This window comes from Capra hircus, chromosome 2 (assembly GCF_001704415.2).
Source record: "Capra hircus breed San Clemente chromosome 2, ASM170441v1, whole genome shotgun sequence".
Lineage (NCBI taxonomy): Eukaryota > Metazoa > Chordata > Mammalia > Artiodactyla > Bovidae > Capra > Capra hircus.
In genome coordinates this window covers 127,425,742-127,438,557 of record NC_030809.1, presented here as the reverse complement: position 1 = coordinate 127,438,557, position 12,816 = coordinate 127,425,742, and the positions used below count along the sequence as shown (strand labels likewise).

Here is a 12,816-nt window from a genome sequence, read left to right as displayed (position 1 = left end):
TTCTCAGCTTAATAAAATGCTTACATTTCTGCTTTCAGGGCAAGGGTCACAAATTCTCACCTTTTTTTTAAATCATGTATGAAAATATTCAATCAATATTGTGAACCTTTATCTCATTTCCAGTTTCTTTGTATATCTCTTGAAATTCGAACAAGTATGGTTTTCCTCTTTAAGCTATAATTTTTCACCTGAAAACTACGATTGAGTCTTTAAATTGGTTTTGAACAAAGCTAACTATTTAAACAAACCCTACATTGAAACAGAGAAAAGAGAGTCTTCCTCTACAAACCATACACTGATGTACCTGTTTTTACAAACCAGAACTATGACTTAAATAGGTTGTGTAAAATCTGGAAAATCTGCACTGTTTAGAAGTCTGTTATAGAGAGTGAAATAAGTCAGAAAGAAAAACACCAATACAGTATATTAAGGCATATATATGAAATTTAGAAAGATGATAATGATGACCCTATATGCAAGACAGCAAAAAAGACACAGATGTAAAAAACAGACTTTTGGACTCTGTGGGAGAAGGTGAGGGTGGGATGATTTGACAGAATAGCATTGAATCATGTGTATTATCATATGTGAAATAGATCGCCAGTCCAGGTTCGATATGAGACAGGGAGCTCAGGGCTGGTGCACTGGGATGACCCTGAGGGATGGGATGGGGAGGGACATGGAAGGGGGGTTCAGGATGGGGAACACATGTACACCTGTGGCTGATTCATGTCAATGTATGGCAAAAACCACCACAATATTGTAAATTAATCAGCCTCCCATTAAAATAAATAAATTTAAATTTTTTTAAAAAATGAAGTTTGACAGTGGTCCTTGAGTAACATCCCTCTGAGTGCCTGCCCAGGACCATCCTTGTTTTCTCCACTCTTGTGATAAGAGTGTATTCATTGTTAGTTTGTTGTGCCTACAGTTCTGAGATACATTCTATTCTATTGTATGTATCCTAGGCTTCTTTCAGCTTAACACTGGATGTTGTTAAATTAACTGGTTTTTCGTATAATGTTTTATTAGGGCATGCTCAGTGAGTCCATTTCCAAATTAATTAATTTAATCAATGTGCTGAAAAATCCTTCCCTCTCAAAATGAATGTGATGAGAGGTGAAATATTCCTATTTAGTAATGTTAGTCTTGGCTGGAAAGGTTTTTAAATATGTCCAGTGTAATTATATAATAAAAGCATTGCATTTCCACATTAGAGTATCAGATTTAAATAAGGACAAACTGTTACAAGAAGTAATGGATTTACTCTAACAAAAACCAGTTCCTCTATAACGTACTTGCTAGTACTAGTTTATAGCGGAGTCCAAGTATGGAAATGGAAAGTAAATAACTGAATTAAAGAATTTGGACTTATTTTAAAGAGTAAATTTATTATTTAAACTACAACTATATATTAAAGATAACATTTATGTTGATATTTTTTGTAAATATGAAACTATTTATAAGTGTATTTATAAAGTATATTCAAACATAATTACTATTTAAGAATAAGTAAATTTTCATGGGAACAAAATGATAAATTGTTCTAAGAATGCAAATGACCCGCTGCTTGGTACAAAAACTAGACCATTATTTGAATGGATTAAAACTTCATAATTTGAAATAGAAGGCACATAAGTAACATCTTTCTTCCCCAAATCATAATATGATTTGCAATCTCATTTGGCTCAGTGGTAATGAATCCTCCTGCCAATGGAGGAGACGCAGCTTCAATCCTGGGTCAGGAAGATCACTTGAAGAAGGTAATGGCAACCCCCTCCGGTATTCTGTCTGTGGAAAATCTCACGGACAGAGGAGCTTGGCAGGCTACAGTCCACGGGGTCACAAAGAGTGGATATAACTTAGTGACTTAACAACAACAAACCTTCTACTCTTGTAGACTTTCCTTGACCATATTCACTGATATGACTAAGTACAAGGAGAAAGCAAAGTAAGCCCTTCCATCTATAGCATCTTCCTAGTAGTTAGGAAAAACAAGACTCAAGAATGATTGGATATTACTTATCCAGTTAGCATTTGCTGATGGAACATTAAGATGTAACATAAAAGTATGAGCTGCAGAATCAAAAAATCATTTAGTAACTTATGCTCTTTGAATTTAATTTTCCTAATTTTAATATAAAAATTAAAAAACAGTGTGGAGTTTTTCTTTGTGCTTTATTCAGATTTTCTGTCCTTTTTATTGCTCAAAAACCTTAAGCTTTAACTTTGTAAAACAAACAAAAATAGTTGGACTTAGGATTCCTTCTCTGTTTGGAATGTTTTTCTCACCTATCTTCTCCAGTTTCAGTTCTGTCTTGAGTATTTCCCTCACTCTGGCCATAGTGTTTATTGTTCAGTTGCCCCATCATGTCAGACTCTTTGTGATCCCCGGGACTGAAGCATGCCAGGTCTCCCTGTCCGTCACCATCTCCTAGAGTTTGCCCAAGTTCATGTTCATTGCATTGGTGATACCATCCAGCCATCTCATCCTCTGATGCCCTCTTCTCCTTCTGCCCTCAATCTTTCCCACGATCAGGGACTTTTTCAATGAGTTGTCCATTTGCATCAGATGACAAAAACCCTGGAGATTCAGCTTCAGCATCAGTCTTTCCAGTGAATATTCAGAGTTGATCTCCCTTAAGATTGATTGATTTGATCTCCAAGCTGTCCAAGGGACATTCAAGAGTTTTCTCCAGCACCACAGTTTGAAGGCATCAATTCTTTGGCATTCTGCCTTCCTTACAGTCCAGCTCTCACAACCATACATGACCACCGGGAAGAAGCACTGCTGTTAATAAGGCTAGTGGATGCAATGAAATTCCAGCAGAACTATTCAAATCCCTAAAGGATGATGCCATCAAGGTTTTGCATTCATTATGTCAGATGACCCAGCAGTGGCCACATGACTGGAAAAGGTCAACCCGCATCTCAGTTCCCAAGAAGCATAGTTCCAAAGAATGTGCTAACCATCAATCACTCTCATCTCCCATGCTAGGAAGGTCTTTTATGAAAACCAGGAACTTCCAGATGTCCAAGCTTTGTTTAGAAAAGGAAGAGGAACTAGAAATCAAGCTGCCAACATTCGCTGGATTATAGAGAAAGCAAGAGAATTTCAGAAAAACAACAATCTCTGTTTCTTTGACTACACTAAACCCTTTGACTGTGTGGATTATGACAAACTGTGGAAAACTCTTAGAGAGATGGAAATACCAGACCATCTTACCAGTCTCCTGAGAAACTTGTATGCAAGTCATGAAGCAACAGTCAGAGCCCTGTATGGAACAACTGATAGGTTCAAGATGGAGAAAGGAGTACAACAGGACTGTCTGCTGTCACCTGTTTGGTTAACCTGTACGCTCATCACATCATGAGAAAAGCCAGGTTAGATGAGTTACAAGCTGGAATCAAGATAGGCAGGAGAAACATCAACAACTTCAGATATGTGGACGATACCACTTTAATGATAGAAAGCAAAGAGGAACTAAAGAGCCTCTTGATGAGGGTGAAGAAGGAAAGTGAAAGAGCTGGCTTAAGACTAAATATTAAAAAAAACTAAAATCATGGCATCTGCCCACATTACTGCATAGCAAACAGAAGAGGAAAAGTGGAAGTAGTGACAGATTTCCTCTTCTTGGGCTCCAAAATCACTGCACATGGTGACTGCAGCCATGAAATCATAAGACGATGGCTTCTTGACAGGAAAACTATGACAAGCCTAGATAGTGTGTTGAAAAGCAGAGACATTAAACTGGAGGAGGAAATGGCAAACCACCCCAGTATACTTGCTGTTAGAACGTTATGAACTGTATAAAAAAGCAGTCTTTATCAATCTCATAATACTATTTTAACTTCTAAAAAGCATATAACACTACTTAGAATTGCATTATGTAATGCAAATGGTGATTGCAGCCATGAAATTATAAAAACGCTTACTCCTTGGAAGGAAAGTTATGACCAACCTAGACAGCGTATTAAAAAGCAAAGACATTACTTTGTCAACAGGTCCATCTAGTCAAGGCTGTGGTTTTTCCAGTGGTCATGTATGGCTGTGAGAGTTGGACTATAAAGAAAGCTGAGCGCAGAAGAACTGCTGCTTTTGAACTGTGGTGTTGGAGAAGAGTCTTGAGAGTCCCTTGGACTGCAGGGAGATCCAACCAGTCCATCCTAAAGATCGGCCCTGGGTGTTCATTGGAAGGACTGATTTTGAAGCTGAAACTCCAATACTTTGACCACCTGATGTGAAGAGCTGACTCATTTGAAAAGACCCTGATGCTGGGAAAGATTGAGGGCAGGAGGAGAAGGGGACAACAGAGGATGAGATGGTTGGATGGCATCACCGACTCGATGGACACGGGTATGGGTGGACTCGGGGAGTTGGTGATGGACAGGCAGACCTGGCGTGCTGCTGTTCATGGGTTCACAAAGAGTCGGATACAACTGAGTGACTGAACTGAACTGAATGTGTGTACCCATTTATCCTCTGCTGTCCCATGAGTAACATGAGATCAGGATTTTGCTCTATATTGTTCACAACTGCTTCCCTGGTTATGTAGAAACTGTGCACAAAAAAATGTATTATTATGCATTAAAAATAGTTGTAAAAAACTACATGAATATTAAGAGACTAAACAGGATTGTGACCTGGAGCAACTTACCTTAGTTTTATTAAGGGATAATGATATTTCCAAGGGGTTGTTAAGTTAGATAATGAATGTAAAGTACTCATCTCTGTGGCTGGAATATTGTAAAGGCTCCTATATTATGATGTCTGCTGTTATTATGAGTTTTATCTCTAAAAGGGTTGTTTTTGGTTTGCTCTTTACTTTTGCAGTTTTGTAGGTCTTTTTTGGTTTTGCTTGTTTTTTTGTTTTGTTTTGTTTTGTTTTGTTTTGAGGGGTATGAGATTGTGTAAGAATCACATGCATTTAGAAGGCCAGACTATTTCTTCTTTCATTCTCTGCCCACTAAGAGACGAGGAAGTCCACTTACACTAGGGCAGTTTAGAACAAACTATTTGGCCACATAAAATGGACATGTCTATTTCTTATGCAGCCTGTACTTACATGTAACATTAAATGAACAATCTTGAAAGGCATGGGAGGAGGGCCTGTGATGGAGACCTCTCTAGCAGGACTTCATTGGGCACCTGGGTTGAAACACTCTTGGACTCTTTCTAAATCTGGCCAAATGGATCACCAGCAGCCTCCAAAGAGAGTTAATGCTAGAGGTTATGTCTACTTTGTGTCATATATAACCAAGTAATTCCATCAATTCAAGGTTCTGTATCCAGTAGACAAAAAGTAGCCATACTGCTTATTCTTTCCATATATTTATTGCTTTCTTCCTGTTATTTTTGGCACTATTCTGATTGGCACAGGCTTTCCTTTTGGATACATGGTTTGTGTTTTCTTGTGGGAAAAGCTGAGCATTTGGGAAATTAAATTAGATAAATTAGCATAAAGAAGCAGTACACCGTAGGGTGGGCGATTCTTTCATTGCTTGTATTTTCTCCTTCCATGAATAGTTTTGCTCAGGATTAGCATGGAGTAAACTAGTTTGGAAATTTCTATCCCATATCAAAACCAAGAAAGCTGTGGTACATATACACAATGGAATATTACTCAGCCATTAAAAAGAATACATGTGAGTCAGTTCTAATGAGATGGATGAAACTGAAGCCTATTATATAGAGTGAAGTAAGCCAGAAAGAAAAACACCAATACAGTATGCTGCTGCTGCTGCTGCTAAGTCACTTCAGTCATGTCCGACTCTGTGCGACCCCATAGATGGCAGCCCACCAGGCTTTCCTGTCCCTGGGATTCTCCAGGCAAGAACACTGGAGTGGGTTGCCATTTCCTTCTCCAACCAATACAGTATACTAATGCATATATACGGAATTTAGAAAGATGGTAACGATGACCCTGTATGCAAGACAGAAAAAGATACAGATGTATTGAACAGTCTTTTGGATTCTGTGGGAGAGGATGAGGGCGGGATGATATGGGAGAATGGCACTGAAACATGTAAATTATCACATGTGAAACAAATCGCCAGTCCAGGTTCAATGCATGATACAGGGTGCTTGAGGCTGGTGCACTGGGAGGACACAGAGGGATGAGATGGAAAAGGAGGTGGGAGGGGTTTCAGGGTGTGGAACACATGTACATGAATCCGAATCCTGTGGTGGATTCGTGTCAATGTATGGCAAAACCAATACAATACTGTAAAGTAAAATAAATAAATAAAACTGAAATTTTAAAAAATGAAAAAGAAAACACACACACACACACAAACCAAATGGGAAACAAAGGCAAGTATTTTGTTCATACTGTGATAACACTAACTTTGACTATAGAGAAGCATGATACCTGGGGTCAGCATGGTAAGGAAAGTGATAATTTGCAGACAATGCTAACAAGGGTAAAACTCCTAAGGAAGAAAATTTAGGTTGCTTCACCCATTGCCCTTTATCACATGGAAATTGTCTTTCTGATGCTAAATTCTTGTGTTTTTATAAAAAGGTGACAAGACACCATTTTATGGCTTCCCTGGTGGCTCAGAAGTTAAAGCGTCTGCCTGCAATGTGGGAGACCTGGGTTCGATCCCTAGGTCGGGAATATCCCCTGGAGAAGGAAATGGCAGCCCACTCCAGTATTCTTGCCTGGAGAATCCCCTGGACAGAGGAGCCTGGTAGGCTGCCGTCCATGGGGTCACAAAGAGTCGGACACGACTTACTTAAAACATGGGTAGTTTTATGTTTCTCACACAAAATGATGCTATTTTATTATTTGTGAGAGAAAACTGTTAGAGAATTTAATTAAAATTAGCCATATGAAAACTATGTTAAAAATAATGGTTAACATAACTTGGAATATTCGCTATAGGTTAGATATTATACTAAGCACTAGACACAATTAACTCATTTAACCTTCCAATCAATCCTATGTAGTACTATTGTTATCCTATATTGTAGAGAAGGAAAAGAAACAGAAGATTATGGATTTTAAATGACTTGTCCAAAGTCGCACTTTCAGTAGGTGGTACAGCCCAGATTTAATCTCAGGTCAGGTTTCAAAACCCACTCTGACTTGATGTTACCTGCTTCTAGTTGATCCAAGAGAGAATTGAAAGGCATGGTTACATTACACATGGTGTATAATGGGTTTGTTGACACACTTATGCCAGCTGCCTCTATAACTCCTCTTAGTGCCTATTGTGCATATAACTTAGTGCATATAACTCTGTCAAAAGTGCATATTGAAGTAGTGTTCTAAAATAATTATATGTAGAGAATATGAAATGGAAACAATCCAGACCCACAAACCACATTTTCTGTTCTGTGGTTATACTAGGATAACATTTAAAGAAAGTAGACAGAGATTTTCATAAAACAATCTCTAAGCCTATATAATCACTTTTAAAAATTTGGAATAGGTTATATTGGTTGCAGGTTAGCATTTGAAAAAATACCTAACTATTCTAGTATTTCATTTAAACAAACCACTGTATTTACCAAATACATATTTTGGTTTTTATTTTTAAGTTGATTTTATTTGGCCTAATGTATTTATATGTATTAATGAATGATTTTAAAAGAAAACAGTATGCATCACTAGAAAAAAATGTGAACCATTTTTACCACTAGACGCTGATATAAATCATGTCAGATAGCATTTGTCTACATTTAAGTTGGACAGAACATGGAGGAAGAAATAAAAGAAACCAAAGTTATAGGCTAATGTTGTAGATAGTAGGACATATTTTATACAAAACAAACTGAAAATGATTTGACAATAGTTCACTATGTTACAGGAGAAGGCACTGGCACCCCACTCCAGTACTCTTGCCTTGAAAATCCCATGGACGGAGGAGCCTGGCAGGCTGCAGTCCATGGGGTCGCTGAGAGTTGGACACGACTCAATGACTTCACTTTCACTTTTCACTTTCATGCACTGGAGAAGGAAATAGCAACCCACTCCAGCGTTCTTGCCTGGAGAATCCCAGGGACAGCGGAGCCTGGTGGGCTGCCGTCTATGGGGTCGCACAGAGTCGGACACGACTGAAGCGGCTTAGTGGCAGCAGCAGCAGCAGCACTATGTTACAACAATATAGAGAGTAAATGGAATATCAGGATTTCTAAAGCAGAAGTATGTGGTTTGAGTTATCTATGGCAGGTTATCTATGTTAACCAATTTATTAACATAATTTTGTAAAACATTCAAAATAAGCTTTACGTGTCTATTGAAATGATTTCATGTGTCCTCTCAAGTATTTGTTTGGCTTTGATTTCAATAAGTCATTTACAACAGAATTTCACTCTATTATTTCAAAATTTTCCCCACACTATGGTATAGTGCTTAGTCACTCAGTTGTGTCTGATACTTTGAGACCCTATGGACTGTAGCCCACTAGGCTCCTCTGTCCATGGGATTCTCTAGGCAACAATACTGGAGTGCGTTGCCATGCGCTCCTCCAGGGGATCTTCCCAACCCAGGGACTAAAGCCATGTCTCCTGAGTCTCCTGCATTACAGATGAATTCTTTACTGCTGAGCCACCAGGGAGGCCCCCTATGGCATTGTTTGGGTCTAGAGGGAAGTGTAGTATATTCTTTTATCACATAGTGAAATAATAAGAAACATGGTTTTTTTTGGTCTGTAATCACAATAATCACAATTTTAAATGAGAATAGATACCAGCAGCTCATTTTTAAATCTTTAACTTTCAAGCTAGATTGAGATAGTAGTCATTAGCAAAGTGGGAATTCTCAGAGAAACAGAAATACAAACTATCATAGAGAAAAGAAGGAAGTTTAAATGAACACAAGAAAAACTAAATTTGTTTTCCAACTAACTACAGTTGGCATTTTATTTTACTTACTTTCAATCTTTTCACATGTGAATGCTATAAATATCAACAGTTATAAATGCTGTTTGTTTTATGTTCCTCAGCTCATATCTTTCAGCTCCTACTTCTATCATGAATAGCTATTTTTGAAAACATTTTTTAATGTTTGTTTTCATTCATTCCAATTTAGTTCTTAAAAAAAATATTTCTGACGCTGTCTAAGCAAACCCTCCTACTCTTGTGGTCATAATTTGAAAACTATGAAATTTTGTTTATATATATACATGTCTTAACCAATGGACTTGAATATAAGTGTGTTCAGCAGAAAAGGGCAAAACAACCCAGTTAAGGAAAACATTTTTTTCCCATGATGGTAGCTGAGTTATCTAAATTCTGTTACTAAAAAAGGGCATGGGCATTTTATATTTGCATGGGTAAGCAGTCTTTCCCTAAATAATAGCTGGTATTCCATAGACAAAGGGTAAACTCAAGACAGGCATTTAAAAATAAGACCATGTGGACAAATTCTTTGTGTTCATAATTTTTAACATAGAAGTGTTCTAAATTAAGTAAACTACACATAATGTGCATAAATGATTTGAAAAGAATATTTTTGTTAGACTTCTCATGTTCATTAATTCTCTTCACTCTCATTGAACACAAAACACTCATCACTGCTGTGGCATTTTATCAAGAATAGAGCCGTCTTTGCCTCAGTGATGTCTTCACTGAAATAGCAGGTCTCGTACCACTCCTTTGTATCATTTTTACACTGTTTCTTGATCCCTGTCTGCTTTTACTACTATCATGCATTGTAAAGTCAAGTCAAATTAAGGACACTCTAATATGCAAATACCAGCAGCTCTCAGCTGTTTCTGTTTTGATGGACTCCAGATGGATTCCACAGTTGTTGGTCTGTGACTGTCTCACACACAGCGATTGATCTGTGGGCCATCTTGTTCATGAAGCCTTTCAGAGAAGTTTCCCTGAGAGCACCCACCTCTGTGAAAGGCATGCATTGAAATTCCATAAATCTTGATTTGGATTGGATTCACTTTCAAATCCTTTAAATTACTAGAACTATACATAGGATCATAGACCTATAGCTGCAAGAGATTTCAGAGACAATATAGCTTAAACTTTGCATTTTAAAATATAGAAAACAACCTTGGCATCCCAGTCTAAGTATAATATCCTGGGAATACAGTCTGTTTAATATAAGGTGATAGTTAAAACCTTCTTAAAGTTTCCAAAGTAGAAGTTATTGGCTTGAATTATATAGGGTGGATTATCTAGGTTGATCATCTTAATTGCATAATTGTGTAGAAACGAAAATGAGCTTTAAGTCTTTTTAATGAAATGATTTCTCATGTCTTCCTACATATGTGTTCTGTTTTGATATTAAGTATTCAGTTTCTAGTGGAATCTTGTCTATTATTTTAAAACTTTACTCATAATAATTCTTCGTAAAAGAGGTAGTACTTGAGATGGTCTTTGATCATAGGTAAGGCAGCCATATACAGTCTTGTAGAGCAGATGTAGATTCAAGCTAAAGAGCAGCAGTACTTGTCATTAATGACATCTGCTCCTGAAATCTATTTCTATATGAACTCCATCTAGCCAGTTTTTAAATTTTGTTTTACACATGAGAACTTGCAGTAAAAAGAGGTAATATTTTCATGTCTTACCTATTGCTAGGCCAATTGAAAAAAAATTTAGTAAAGCTGAATGAATCTCATTGGCTGCTAAATCTATATTTTTATCAACTCTTTGATAAAGAGTTCTTTATTTCTTCTCTTCTTATTTTAAATTTCTTTTTTTATTTTAAATTTATTTGTTTTAATTGGAGCTAATTACTTTACAATATTGTGCTGGTTTGGGGTTCAGAATGCAGATACACATGTACACCTGCGACTGATTCATGTCTATGGCAAAAATTTGTGTCTTCTAAATACAATGTTATTTTTCTCATGATTGGTCTACATAATCACTGCTACCATACAGGAGGTATACAAACAAAACAACCATAAATAACCATAAAAAGACTATATAAATAGAACTGCCTGTGTGGCATAATGAAAAGAGCCTTATCTATGTGAGAATTTGATGAGAAATTCAAAGTTTCAAATTAATTAGCTGCATGATTTTTGATCAGTTATCTACACTTAATATGAGTTTCTGCATCTTCAGAATGAATTAGAATATTAATCATGATGAAAGATTAAGGGAAGAAATTTATGTAGAGGCCTTGTACAAATTTCCTGTCCTTATATATGTCTACCTGTACTGAACCAACTCATGTGTCTCTATGTTTTAAGCAATTATAGGTTTTCCCTAATTAAGATTTTAAGATGAGTAAATCTTGGGGAGAAAAAATACTTTTTCGGAATTTGGAGCAGCTGCTATGAATTGTGAATGTATCTCATTTGAATGATTGTTAACACAAAATGTAGAAACATTTTATGATGTCAACACACTTTGGTTTCTCTTGCCTTTTAGGAGCCTAAGTTGCCAAAGGATTACCTTGCACAAAAATTTGTTCTTCTCTTTTGTTTGTAATTCTGTCATAACCATCATTCATCTCACTGCAGTGGCCAACAACCAGGCCTTAGTGGCCACAAATCCTGTAAGTAAAATAAGGTCTAAGTTCAAGGGGTTAATGGGGAAGAAACAAGAGAGGTAGGGAGCAGGGGTTCATACATGTATATACATACAATTAAGTACCAACATATTCATATTTTATGTCTGACACATAAAGAGTATGTATATGTAGCTATAAATATATCTCAATATTCCCCAAGTTATAAATATTGAATAGCAAAAGGAAAACTACTTTGCTTCAGTTACCGATATGTTACACGTTTTCACCTTGTTTTATGGTTAGAATCTTGCGGCTGGTGGGACATAATATTTACTCAATCAAGTTTAAAAAATCAATCAAAGCAACTAACTCTGTGTAGTTAGAAAAAGACAGGACATGAAAATGGAAAATGTAAATCATATGCTTGATATCAGACTGACTAAAAAGCATTAATAAAACTAGGGGAGAAATTACTTATATGTGTATAATGTTAAATTTTACCAACATAAAATTTTTAAAGTACTCTACCCAATCCTAATAGCCTCAGCAAGCCATTATAAAATGTTCCCTACAATCGCTTTGAAAGCACAGGTTTTATGATAAGTATCAAAAGACATACAAAATAAGCACAGAAACTATCATAACATAAAAGCTATATTTTAAAAACATAACCTGACATTTACTTATATAAAGGTATATATTTTCTTTAAACTCTATGGGCATTTAAGCTATATTTAAATTAAAATATCTACATAAATAGCAATCATAAGTTTGAGTTTTTTAATTTCCTGCTTTTATAATATTTGTAGCATCTATACTACAGTTTTGGATGTAGATTTGTATGAATATGTATATATGCATACATAAAGTAGTTTTCTAAAGATTAAGTTATCTAGTTATTGAAATGAAGGAAGGGAAGGAGTTTTCCCTCAACGAGTCAATAACCAATCTTCTCATATGTGTTTTACGTGTGCTTTTAGGGTGACTTCCAAAATTCTAAAATTCTCTGCATTATTTGCACGTGTGCATCTGGATTGCTTAATCTTATATATGTTCCACTCTAAAGTCACTGGGTGAGAAAACACTGGAGTATAATTAGCAAAACAAAACAAAACAAAAAAATGGCGAATATCCTGCCATTTCAGAGTGCATTTCTCTAGAGCAAGGAGATTCGGAGTTTTGTCATAAAGCTTCAGAGAAAGAGACTCTAAATGTTATGCTTATATACAAGGATGTTCTGTTTAACACATAAGTTGCAAAATGTAATATAGTTCCTTTTAATATATTCTTGGACAATTTATTATCTGTTTATAACACCAATGCTGTCATAAAAATGTTTTTCTGCAGTATGCTTTTTTATCATAATAGTTTATAGATTAATTTTTAA

The 12,816-nt window shown here is 36.2% G+C and overlaps 1 protein-coding gene across 3 annotated transcripts in view; it reads left to right on the top strand.

Annotated features, from left to right (window-relative positions):
• The window catches only part of CALCRL (calcitonin receptor like receptor), a 127,498-nt gene that overhangs the window by 97,862 nt on the left and 16,820 nt on the right, over positions 1-12,816 (top strand). For all 3 annotated transcript variants that reach the window (XM_005675875.3, XM_005675874.3, XM_005675873.3), the window contains one exon: positions 11,348-11,474. In XM_005675875.3, the coding sequence (XP_005675932.1) occupies positions 11,348-11,474 (127 nt within the window). The remainder of the gene's footprint in view (positions 1-11,347; positions 11,475-12,816) is intronic.